This window comes from Nerophis ophidion, linkage group LG19 (genome assembly GCF_033978795.1).
Source record: "Nerophis ophidion isolate RoL-2023_Sa linkage group LG19, RoL_Noph_v1.0, whole genome shotgun sequence".
NCBI classification, from domain to species: Eukaryota; Metazoa; Chordata; class Actinopteri; order Syngnathiformes; family Syngnathidae; genus Nerophis; species Nerophis ophidion.
Genome location: NC_084629.1, coordinates 25,931,832 through 25,945,686, shown reverse-complemented (window position 1 = coordinate 25,945,686; position 13,855 = coordinate 25,931,832). Strand labels below are relative to the sequence as shown.

At 37.9% G+C, this 13,855-nt stretch overlaps 1 protein-coding gene across 4 annotated transcripts in view; it reads right to left on the bottom strand.

The window, feature by feature from the left end:
* Window positions 1–13,855, bottom strand: part of ndp (norrin cystine knot growth factor NDP) — a 75,252-nt gene that overhangs the window by 22,693 nt on the left and 38,704 nt on the right. For 3 of the 4 annotated variants that reach the window (XM_061879676.1, XM_061879675.1, XM_061879677.1), the window contains one exon: window positions 2,044–2,475. In XM_061879676.1, coding sequence (XP_061735660.1) covers window positions 2,044–2,226 — 183 coding nt within the window. In that variant the 5' untranslated portion in view covers window positions 2,227–2,475. Of the gene's footprint in view, window positions 1–2,043; window positions 2,476–13,855 lie in introns of those variants that run through there. The other variant, XR_009802955.1, reaches the window with a different exon arrangement.

Sequence of the window (13,855 nt, the reverse complement as noted above, 5' to 3'; positions counted from 1 at the left end):
ACGGTATTGTAACGTACGTAAAAGTAATTTAATTACAAGTTACTAGTAAAAGTAATGACTATATAACGGCGTTATTCCTAACGCTGTTTATAGGTGATATAAGACGATATTCAGCATAGGTCCCCATTAAGCGTGTTGTGGTAAATGGCTTTCCAGACTTTGGACTTTAACCAAGTGGAGGTTCTCTTCAAGCATTTTTTTTAGTTTTTAGTTTAGTCAGTTTAGTCTTTATTTGAAGGGACAATGCACAGAGACATTACACTCAAAGCTCGACATCCATTGCTTTCCTCCTCTCCAAGGTTCTCATAGTCATCATTGTCACCGACGTCCCACTGGGTGTGAGTTTCCCTGCCCTTATGTGGGCCTACCGAGGATGTCGTAGTGATTGATTGAAAGGCAGATATGTTCTGCATCAGATTATAGCCAAATGGCTCATTTCCATCTGCAGACCCCGGTTACCTAAATTAAAAAGATACAAAAATATGCAATACAATGATAAAAATAAAATTATACGATAGCATGTAATCAAATTAAGAAAAGTCATAAAATGTCCTTTCATTAACACATACTTATACATTACAACCACCCCACCTTTACATCATAACACATCGACAATACATGCTCTTGTTCACATCTGTCAGCATTTGTAAAAAAACAACCCTGATTTTAACAGACACACCTCACAGCTTCCAACACAATTTTCTCATGCATAAATATAATACACATTAAGTGTATTATATTCACACCTCAATGACCGTGTGAGCAACTTTGATTGCTCCAAAGCCACTTTTTAACTTCAATTGTGAATGAAGAATAATCTGTTAGACTTTTCAAGTTTCTTGTGAGGTTTTTTTGTTCTTTTATTGCTTTATATAAAAAAGGCTGATTGTGCAAAAGAGCTTTTACATCTGGGTATGCTACGCTGCCCCTTGGTGGAGGCTTGTGTGTTTATAATTGTCACATCAGATGTAAACTGGACAAAGTGCTAAAGTGGCGCTGGTGCAGTGTTTTTTAGGATTTCATGGGCCATTCGTATTGATGCTAATCTTTGAATGTTAGCAAAATTTAACAATCTATACTTTTGGAGAAGTAAACAGGGATGGCCGTGTTGTGGTTTTACGGTCAAGGATTTTGAGCGATTGTCTGTGCAGGATTTCCAATGGCCTCAATGTGATTTTGCTTGCCTGTTCATAATAAAAAAGAGACATAATCATTGCATTAAAATAAGTTTGAGCTGCCTCCAGTGTAGGGTTTTGTGGTATACCGGTATTAGTATAGTACCGCGATATTAATTAATCATTTTCGGTACTATACTTCCTCTAAAAAGTACCGGTAATAGAATGAAAAATGACACAAAATGCTACTGTATACGTCAGCAGATAAATGAGGAGCCTTTGTTTGCTTACTTACAAATAAAAGACAAGTTGTGTTATAGGTTCACTATTTTATTCAAGGACAAACTTGCAATAAAAAACATATGTTTGATGAATCGTAAGATTTTTTGTTAAAGTAAAGCCAATAACGCAATTTTTTGTGGTGCCCTTTATTTAGAAAAGTACCGAAAAGTATCGAAATAATTTTGGTACTGGTACCAAAATATTGGTATCAGGACAACACTACTCCAGTGTTAAATAATTCCTGATACATTTGAACATTTTTATGTTGTACTTAATTTTCAGCAGAAATCCAATAGGTTTTGACCGGAATTGCCCCCAGATTTACCCCTAGGCCCAAACCACATCCGTCCACAGGGTTTGTTCAGAATGTAGTTTTGTGCGGGAAAATTGAGCGACATGCATAAAGCAGAGACAACATAACCTTCTTATGTTCCGTTACATATGTTTGCAAGAGAAATGAAATGACGCTTGAATGTGTTGGCGGGAGCTGTGGGACACTCGGAACAGAACCTTTCCCCAATGTTTCAGCGGCCAAGTGGACTGATTGGGTTACCTTCAAAAACTCCAGCAAACAGCAGCTTGTGACCGCAGCGCACCAGATCAACTTCCAAAGTCGTATATTTCCACGTCATGCATTCTGTCTTACCTTGGAGTTGCACTTATATATGGGGTGGGCGATGGTCTCGACAAAGTGGTGCCTCATGCAGCGCTGAGGGTCCGATTCGCTGAGTTTGTTATCGCTGGCCTTGTTGCCGCTGGCAGACTGGACCAGGCCCAGCAGGGGGCAGCACATCAGCACCAGCAGGAGGCCAGAGGAGGGGACCATCATGGTGGGGCCACCCTCAGGCTCTGGGTCCTTCCAAGGACTTCCAACACTGCTTGACTAAAGACTCCTCCAAGTTGGCTTTCGGGGTTCTCTGCACAAACTGAACCTCAGGGTGTCATAAATGAAGACGTCCTTCCTCACAGTCGCTGCTTACTGCTTGTACAGTGGACAGTCAAGGCCATGGAGGTGGAGCGCCAAGCTGGGAAAAGGCTTAGCTTTGTAGGGCGTCGCCATCGCTCATCCACTTGGAGTCTGACAAGAGAGTTCAAATAAAGGGGACATTTCAATGAAACTTGGTGGATAAAACTCACGTTTGTATTTTTTAGCGACTTTAAATACATCTAAGGCAGGGGTGTCAAACTCCTTTTAGCTCAGGGGCCGCATGGAGGAAAATCTCTACACATGCGGGCTGGACTATTAAAATCATGGCATTAAAAGTAAAAAATAAAGACAACTTCAGATTGTTTTCTTTGTCTTGCTTTGGCCAGATATAGAACAACCACATTTTGAAAACATTACAATAAAAATATAGAAAAAAGCGGTAAAGTTTAGATCCATGAAAGAAAGAAGAAAGTGAATACATTTACATATGCAAAAAAGTGTGTGTTCTTTTGTATTATTTTTTTTTATTAATTAAGTAACGTTTATGGCAACCTTTTTCCAAAACACAATTAATTTAAGTTAAAATACCGGAAGAACGTAGAATGTGAGATATAACAGGATAATGCATACATTTATCATTTGTTTTGAAAACGCTTACAAAAAAGTGGGAGCTCAAAAATGTACTGTGGGACCCCATTTTTTAAGACTTGATGGGTTCTAATACTAATCAAATATCATCCTGGGGGCCATAGATCATCCATTTGTGGGCCTTGACTTTGACACATAGGGTCTAAGAGGTGCCAGAAAAGTGTGTTGGAAGTGTGTTGTCCAAATTTGGATTGTTTAACATTGCTTAAATAGGAACACATAATTTTTTATGTATGTGTGTGTGTGTGTGTGCATGCGCGTGTGTGTGTGTGTGTGTGGCTTTAATGCTAATGATATGTGTTGATCTGTGGAAAAGTGTTTCTCCAAGAAGCGTTGCAGCTACCTGCAAATAACACACTCGAATAAACAATAGCCAGTCAAACTTAAAATTTGATATTAAAAAGTTTTTCAGTCATAGCTTTTGTGTGAAAAACAACTTACTTAACAGAGTTAAAAAATGAATGTGTATACAACCCTTCTGACATAGGACCCAACCCAGCATTACTACCCGAAAAGATCAGAACTAATACTGAGTGCTACAAGGGACGGTGACAATAATAAGGGGCAGATTTTTGCCATTAGATTATTACAAGTGAGGGAGCAGGAATGGGCTCGGAATAAATTTGTAGTAAAATTTCATATGAAGCGCCCAGACATATCAATGTCTGGGCGCTTGTCTTAGGGCCAATTCTTCATGCATGTGAAGAAGCGCCCGCCATCTATGGATCGGCAGCCCGAGAGCACAGGTGCCAAACTCAAGGCCCGGGGGCCAGATCTGGCCCGTGACATCATTTTATCTGGCCCGCAAACATCTGGAAATGTTATGTGTTAATAAAGTACTTAATATTTTCTCACTAAATGTAATAGATTTTTTTTCATTTTGACAGAAAAAAATGTATGTACTGCCTGAAATTGCATACATTTTGTCATGTTCTGTGCTCATGTCTTGTTTGGTTATGTTCAGTTAGTTTTTGGACTCTATTAGTTCCTGTTTTTTGATTCACTCTTGTTTGTTTTGGTTGCCATGGTGGCATGATTTTCACCTGCTGCTGGTGTTGCGGACAGTCGCACCTGTTGTCAATCATGACAACTATTTAAGCCTGTAGGTGCCAGGTAGTCAGCCTGGCGACATCTCTCCTGATACTCCAATGATTACGCGGTCCATGCCATAGTGCTCATGCCATTGCTCTGTTTTTGAATTTTTCACGCCACAGTAAATGTTTTGTTTATGTCCATAGTTCAGGCTATGTGTTAACGTTTTGGTTCCAACACTAAGTTTTTGTCTCCGACTTGTGCGTGCCTTTTGTTTGTTCTTTTGATGGAGTAATTAAACCATGTCTTTACCTTCACGCCTTGTCAAGTCAAGTTGATTCGGAAAACATTAATCGCAGCGAACTGCGAGAGCCTTGCAGTAAAATGCTCCAAATGCCAAAAAACAACTTTGTCTTTTAAGAGGAATGTTTTGACGGTGGAACGGTTGAAATTCAAATTTTTTCGAACTTGGAAAAAGGATAAATTTCCAGAATGGTGGAAAGTGTAGAAGGTGGAATGGTTTGAATCGGTTGAAAAATGCGGATTTGGTAAAAGTTAGAAAAATGGCCAATTAATTTTGAATGGGAAAAATGTCTCAGAAAACCTGTAAATCTGGGTAGTTTTTGGAATTTGTCAAGGGAAAACCCGAGATTACCAAATAGGCTGAACAGTTTGAAGTTGGAACGATTTGAATCAGGTGAAAAATCTGGCAGGTAGTTATCATGTCCACGGATTCCATAACGATGCCATAAAAACTCGAAACTTCAAAAGTGAGCCTTATAGTGTCAATCTGGTGCAAAACTTACACCTACTCAGTGGCCTAGTGGTTAGAGTGTCCGCCATGAGATCAGTAGGTTTTGAGTTCAAACCCTGGCCAAGTCATACCAAAGACTATAAAAATGGTACCCATTACCTCCCTGCTTGGCACTCAGCATCAAGGGTTGGAATTGGGGGTTAAATCACGAAAAATGATTCCCGGGCGCGGCATCGCTGCTGCCCACTGCTCCCCTCACCTCCCGGGGGGTGAACAAGGGGATGGATCAAATACAGGGGACGAATTTCACCACACCTAGTGTGTGTGTGACAATCATTGGTACTTTAACTTTAACACGTGGAATTAATCCTTTAATTCTGAATTGAATTTGAACTAAAGTTGCAAACAAGAAGTCATATTGCAATTCTAATCTTCATTTAGGTCAGAGGTGCACAACCACCTGCTCGGTAAGGTCCGTGACACATTTTCTACCAGGTCGCGCAGTAACATTAAGTAATTAATAAACTGCCGCATTTTTTTCGACTTAATTTTCGCCTGTCCCTCTAGATCAGGCGTATCAAACTGGTTTTCATTGAGGGCCACATCGCAGTTATGGTTGCCCTCAGAGGGCCGTTTTTAACAGTGAGTAATATACAGTATGAATATAAATGTGTATATATACAACGTGTGTATACTTGTCTCTTTTTTTTACGTACGCTGTACAAAACCAAATCTTTAGATCGTACTGTATAAAACTGGCAGCTCAGTTGCCACAATTTTACCGTAATATTTTCTTCTTTTTTTAAACATTTTTTTACAGTATATAAAAAAAGACATGGGATTGAATTAAATGGAATGTAAAAACAGTATCACATTTTTTTTTTTACGTAGAAATTCATGCACGTTTTTTATATTGTAAAATCTACGGTTGTTTTGTTTTGTAGTGTATTATTTCTTTGATTTCTTTACCGCAAAAAAATGTTACTGAACATTTTTTACATGAACAGTTTGTTGGATTACTTGCTTTGAAATCATAAGTCAAGCAGATATTCAAGTATTCACCTTTATTTGTACAATAACATTGTTTTGAAATGTGTGATAATATTTGTTTTTATTATTAGAGATAATTGAAGAGTAATTACATATGTAATTGTATGCAGTACATTTATTTTCTAATACATTTATTAAGAAAAGATAAGGTACTTTATTGACACATATTATTTGCATGCGCCCTGCGATGAGGTGGCGACTTGTTCAGGGTGTACCCCGCCTTCCGCCCGATTGTAGCTGAGATAGGCGCCAGCACCCCCCGCGACCCCAAAAGGGAATAAGCGGTAGAAAATGGATGGATGGATTATTTGCATGCTTTCAGGAGCCACACAAATTGATGTGGCGGGCCAGTACTGACCCCCGGGACTTGAGTTTGACACCGGTGCACTAGACACACCAATAGCCTGTTAATAGATGTTTATGACAACTCTGTTATAGTACATGGGACAATGCACATTCATGAACATATACAATGTTAATGTGCCAGAGTGTAGCCATAGGCTACTTTCAATATGTAGTGCCCAGCAGGGTGATTGTTTATAGCAGGGGTTCTTAAACATTTTGACCTCGGAACAACTTTTCCACTACAGAGGGTCGCGGGAACCACTCAAATATTAACATCGAGTTAGAAATCTTACTCTTCATTTTCATCATATTCAATAATTATATCTATCTGACTTACAGTTTACAACCTTGTCAAATGATATAAAAGCATGTGTTAATCACAAATATTATTGATTTCACAAATTTACTTTAACCTTAGGTCAGGCTGATTGGAAAAACAGTTGCAAACCAAATATACTGCAAAACAAGGGACTATTTTACAATTATGTTGTTCAAGCGGTATTAAACTCATTTTAGCTCAGGGGATGCATGGAAGAAAATCTTTGCACACTATTAAAATTATGGCATTAAAAGTAAAACATTAAGACAACTTCAGATTTTTTTCTTTGTCTTACTTTGGCCAAAAATAGAGCAAAACCATTCTAAAAATATTACAAAGAAAATATAGAAAAAAGATCCATGAAGGAAAGAAGAAACTGAATACATTTACATATGCATTTTTTTTTTTTTTTGTATCATTTTTTTTTTTATGATTTAAGTATTGTTTATGACAACCGTTTTACAAAACTCAATAGAGAATGTGAGATGTATTAGGATAATGCATACATCCATCATTTGTTTTCAAAACGGCAAAAAAAAAAGTGGGACCCCAAAAATTTACTGTGGGACCCCATTTTTATGACTTGAAATTTCGTAGCGCCAACACTGATGGGAGTGTTGGCGCGTGCAAAACAGCAGCAGGCGGCTGTGGCCTGTGGGCCAGTTCTATCCATCCATCCGTCCATTTTCTACCGCTTATTCCCTTTCGGGGTCGCGGGGGGCGCTGGCGCCTATCTCAGCTACAATCGGGCGGAAGGCGGGGTACACCCTGGACAAGTTGCCACCTCATCGCAGGGCCAACACAGATAGACAGACAACACTCACACTCACATTCACCCACTAGGGCCAATTTAGTGTTGCCAATCAACCTATCCCCAGGTGCATGTCTTTGGAGGTGGGAGGAAGCCGGAGTACCCGGAGGTAACCCACGCATTCACGGGGAGAACATGCAAACTCCACACAGAAAGATCCCGAGCCTGGATTTGAACCCAGGACTGCAGGACCTTCGTATTGTGAGGCAGACGCACTAACCCCTCTCCCACCGTGAAGCCAGGGCCAGTTCTAATACTAATCAAATATCATCCCAGGGTGCATAGATCATTCATTTGCGGGTCGGATCTGGCCCACGGGCCTTGACTTTGACACATAGGTATTAAACTATCCATCCATCTATCCATCCATTTTCTTACAGCTTGTACCTCTCTGCATTGCGTGCGTGGCTGGATTCTATCCCAGCTGCATTCGGGGTACACCCTGGACAAGTCGCCACCTCATCACAGGGCCAACACGGATAAATAATCTAAATTAATAATTCATAAGTTTCTAAACAAAAATATCAATAAAATTGAAGTGCAAATGAATATACAGCTTCACCACTTTAGTCATCATTTTTGCGCTTAAGAAACTAGACTTCTTCTGTTTGATTGATATTGTCATTACTGCCACAAGTGGTGGAAAAGTGTATTGCAACTAAGTACCACTGGGGCCTGTACGGACCACAGCTCAGAAACAGATGTCTCCTAGGGGGCGCTCCAGGCCCAACAATAGTTAAGAAACACTGATATACAGTATATGCCATCAGCGTGCCGGCGACCACAGTCCAAAAACTGTAAGAAACTGTAAGAAAACTAAGTAAGATAAAAATATCTCAAATAAGGGTGATATTTGCTTATTTTCTGTCTGATAAGATATTTATGTCACAGTGTTTTACTTGTTTTAAGGGTTTTGGTCCTAAATGATCTCAGTAAGATATTACAGCTTGTAGCTGAGATTTTATGACTTATATTGAGTAAAATATGCTTGAAACTAGTATATCAACTGTTGAAAAGCTGTGTCATCAACACTCACAAGTATAAAACTCAGAGGTGTGGACTCGAGTCACATGACTTGGACTCGAGTCAGACTCGAGTCATGAATTTGATGACTTTGGACTCGACTTGACAAAATGTAAAAATACTTGCAACTCGACTTAGACTTTAACATCAATGACTTGGGACTTGAGCCTTTTGACTTGACATGACTTGCAACTTTCCCCAAAACCCAACGATTAAAAAGTTATTCAGGAGCGCTCCGTATCTTCCATTGTGTACGCGTGTTTTCCCAACATGTGTGCGATGACAGACTGTGCGCTACCTGTCAGAACAACAGCCAATCAAATTACATCCATGTTATTTTCGTCACACAGCATTCATCCAATCAAATTGCTGGAAAACCAAGCAGAACTGCTCTTAAACAACAGAAGAATAAGTGAGGAAAATTATGCCATAAAGTGTTCCGTTCGGTTATTAAAACTACGACTTGGTCAACAAAACAGGAATTGCCGTATGCAAAACATGCGGTTGGAAGATTACAGACGGAGATGCAACAACTTCCAACTTCGTTCGACATTTGAAGTTGCACAAAGAAGGGTACATTTTGAATGTAAGCTAACGTTTATTGGCCGAGTAACGTAACTTTTATTTGCTGTGTAGTTAAATCAGTGAGGCTGTAAACTCACTGCTAACGTTAGAACCATAGACATCTTATAAGTAGACGCAGCATGGAGCACTACTGCCTGTTGCCGCTGACGTGACGCGCGGTCGCCATCTTGGAGTGGTGATCCGCTCCACTCAGGGCAATTCCTTTGGCAGGAGCAATGAATTGTCAGCGCATTTAATTCATATTAACTCACTGAATACCACTGATACTCACACGCTTTTTTGTCATACGTGTAACTATGATAAAAGACATATGTCTTGGCGTGTTCATAATTTGCTTAACAGTAATAGAATATTCTTATATGCTATAAGTGACCAGATGTCTGAGATCAAAACTGGGAATATAATCCCAGAGAGGGGGGGAACAGTCAGCTATTTTTAAATTAAAGAAACAATATGATTAGGTTATATATACATGCGCATATCCTACATAAACAATGTATGAATACATTAGAAATCTATATATCTTACGGACCTATAGACCAGTGGTTCTCAAATGGGGGTACTTGAAGGTATGCCAAGGGGTACATGATATATTTTTTAAATATTCTAAAAATAGCAACAATTCAAAATCCTTTATAAATATATTTACTGAATAATACTTCAACAAAATATGAATGTAAATTCATAAACTGTGAAAAAAAATGCAACAATGAAATATTCAGTGTTGACAGCTAGATTTTTTGTAGACATGTTCCATAAATATTGATGTTAAAGTTTTTTTTTTTGTGAAGAAATGTTTAGAATTAAGTTCATGAATCCAGATGGATCTCTATTACAATCCCCAAAGAGGGCACTTTAAGTTGATGATTACTTCTATGTTTAGAAATATTTATTTAAAATTGAATCATTTGTTTATTTTTCAACAAGTTTTTAGTTATTTATTTTTACATCTTTTTTTTCCAAATAGTTCAAGAAAGACCACTACAATTTAATAAATCAGAAACTGATGACATAGTGCTGTATTTTACTTCTTTATCTCTTTTTTCAACCAAAAATGCTTTGCTCTGATTAGGGGGTACTTGAATTAAAAAAAATTTCACGGGGGTACATCACTGAAAAAAGGTTGAGAACCACTGTTATAGACTTATACTCTGTTGCTGCAACAGCAGATAGCTTATTCTGTCTTGACACTTTGTATTGATATTTTCTATTACATTCTTCCTTTAAATGATCATGTTTACAGTGATTGTTTTGTATGTATTTTTCATGTATGTTGCTTTGGATAAAAGTGTCTGCCAAATACTTAAACATATATAAACACCTGAAAGTCTTTATTTCAGCTAAAACCACCAATCTGTTTCACTGGATTCAGAATAAAAACAAATTCTGTCTTACCCAACAAAGTTAGTATTTGAATATTGTTACTTGAAGACTTATCTGTGGTTACAATAAAATGAGAATGCATCATAATCAGTGGCGGCTGGTGAATTTTGTTTTAGGTGGGCCTGAAAGTTTGTAAACCACATACCTGTAGCGGGGGTCATCCTCCCCCAGAAGATTTTTGTCATTTTCACATACAAATATTGTAGTTCTTTGCTCCTCCTTAACTCTGTGGTAATATTCTTTTCACAAAATACAACCAATAGTATGTTAATGTTAAATCTTACTTGTGAAAAGTAATCCCCCAATTCCTATTTTCAACAGTCCGCTCATTTGAGCAGGAAAACGCTGAATACCAGCCCAGCATCTTTGTTTTCTACCTGTCAACTGTCAGTTTAGGCTGCTTGCCGGCTCCTCATCACCACTTCAAGATGGCAGCCAAATTGCTTGCGTCACTGCAGCCAATTCTGCGTCTACTTATAAGATGTCTATGGTTATAACGTCATTGCAAACACGGCAATCTGTTGCGTCCACTGTAGTTCGCTACCTTATTCATACTTTTTGTCAAGTGATTTTTTTTAAGCAGGGTTGCATGAGGCACCTACACATAACGTTACATTAGTGAATGTATCACAAACAGTAACGTAACGTTAGACGGCGGTCAGCAGCTCCGCATATTTTAGCCACCTACAAAAAGACAAACATAGTCAAATAAAGGTCAGTTAAAATGTATACTATATTAAGAATGTGTGTACATATTCCATAGAGCCCTGACATCTAAAAAGTACAGCACTGTTCATTGTTATGTTCATGTATTTGTTATGTTTTTTTATGTGTACGCACACATAAACACACATACAGTGTGAGATGAGATCAATGAGATAAGGTAAGAACAGGATAGAAACTGCTGTGGAACTTGTTACAATGCAATATTCCATGGAAATACAATGTTAACACTTTTGTGCAAATAAGTACAGTTGCACTTGTTTTTTGAAATGTGTTTATACTGTAAAGGAATGAGTTAAATGTTTACAATAACTGGTTAATAGTGCTATTATGAAGTGCAATGTCAGCACTGTTTTTTTTAATAATAAATACATACAGCGTTTTAAAAGCATACACAATCTGTGTACATATATTAGTGTGTGGTTAAAAAGACTTGAAATGACTCGAAACTCAAATGCAGGACTTGTGACTTGACTTGAGACTTCCCAGTATTGACTTTGGACTTGACTCGGGACTTGCCTGTCTTGACTCAGGACTTGACTCGAGACTTGAGGGCAAAGACTTGAGACTTACTTGTTACTTGCAAAACAATGACTTGGTCCCACCTCTGATAAAACTTCTTTTTTAAAGTAATAATTTCTTACTCCAAGCATGAAAAAAAAAATCACTATGCCGAGCGCATATCATTATGTCAAAATAATGGCACTAGCATTTACTTAAATTATATTTTTCAACATACTGATCAAAAAAGTCTCTTCTTTTTTTCTACCAATAAAAGTGCACTTGTTATTAGTGAGAATGTACTTATTTTAAGGTATTTTTGGGTTCATTGAGGTTAGCTAATTTGAATTGTTTTGGAAAGTCTTGACAAGCTGAATTTTCTTGTTCTATTGGCAGATAATTTTGCTTAGTTCAAATAAAATACCCCTAATTTTCTTTTTTTTTTTCTGGTTTTTGAAAACTGACTTTTTGCAGTGCACCCTACTAATTCAGCGTTATGTTATGGTGAGTTGATTTTTCGTGCTCTTTTTATTAACTGTATTTATCTGACACATGTTGAAATAATAGCGGTCGGGGACCCCTGATTTAAGTGTATTGCAGATTCAGTCTTTGCAGAATATGCCATTCATGATTGTTTCACATATTCCATAGAACTATTATTATGAAACAAATTATACAGTTTTTTTTAGAACAATATTCAAGATTTTTTTTTCTATAAAGTAAATTCAATCAAAAGTTAGCCTACTAACTATAATCATGTATTTTGTAGGTATAAAATAAAGACATGGATATTGATATTGATATTGCCATCTTGCTAAATGTTAGCATTCTAGGTGTTAGCACATTTGCATTACTGTATACAACTAAAAGTCATGTGCGTTTTTACTTAATCCAATGAAAGAAAATAGGGGGCGAAATCTGAAAATTGACGGAATTTGTGTTTACGTTTGATGGCTCGTCCAACCTGTCGTTGCCTTTCTCAGACGCCGACGCCACCCCCTGTCCTGTACGCCCACATGCTGCGCACACGTAGACGCACATGTCCGCGCTTTTATTGCAAAGAGAGAAACTTAAGCCATGCGCAAACAGCCTGCAGGCCAGACCCTTTCCTCTCTGCGGGAAAGGACTTTTTTTCACTAAACAAATTGCAATCCCCGACAAAAAGTGAAACAGAATATTGGCACATGTATTCATGAAGGGGGTCTTTTTCTTTTTGTACCGACCCCACAGTTTTTTACTGTCCTCTTGGAGATTGTGTCCATGTAAAAAGGCAGCCTGCAGTTAGCTCTGCTAATAGGCAATGTGTTGTAAATTAGTGGTGGTGGTGGGGAGTGTGTGTCTAGGACCTAGAATCCATAGTTCAAGGGGCAAAAAGACTCAGGTTTAAAGTAGTAAAATACAAACAAATTTATTTTTTAACTAAAATACATTTAGTTAAAAAAATTAAGTATTTTATCAACACACATTTTCCACAGGCTTTTGCGGGCCACATACGATGATGTGGCGGGTCAGATCTGGCCCCCGGTCCTTGAGTTCGACACCTGTGATGTTTATTGATGTAGTTTTACATTTCATTTCATTAAATAAGCGTTTATTACTTGAATTTAGAAAAACAAAATAGTTAATATAATTCCTACATTTATTAAATCAATAAAAATGTGTGCAAAACTGGACCATAAGTGCCGATAGTAAAGGAACTGGTCGGATGTCTCGATGAGGTGGCTCTCTGCAGTCAACCAAATTTTAGAACTGTGTGCATTACTTTATTTATATTAAATAAATAGATTATTGACATCTTCTAATTTATTATATAATCATTCATGTACGAATTGTGATGCATCTAAAAATCGATAATTTCCCCCACCTTTAGTGACTGCCATTGTCAACCTTTCTGAACGGTCCTTGTAGTCATTGTTTTGGCGGTACATGCTAACATTGTTTGGTCAACAAATAGCCTTCTATTGGTTCCAGTATTACATTTTCAGTTTTGAAAAATTAATTCTAAATCGTACGACTTATGCTAGGAGTTCCCAAACTAAAAGTAATATGGACGTGGTTCAATCAAAAGTGTGTAATTGTCATGGGCATGTGTTCCTTTAGTGTTACACGTTAAAATTATTTGATCTTTGAGTAGCCTCCAAGCTTTACAATCTTGAGGGTAATGTCGACACCTTCTAAATAGGGAACCCTAAGTACTGAGATTGTAGTATTGCACTGAGGGACCATTGAATCCTGCTACAAAATGGAGATTGTGTGCTTTATTTGCCGTGCAAAGGCTTAACGATTCATGTTTAGCAAAGCATATCAATAAACGTTTTTAGCTCCATGCTGTGACTTCCATCTCTTTGTCGATGTA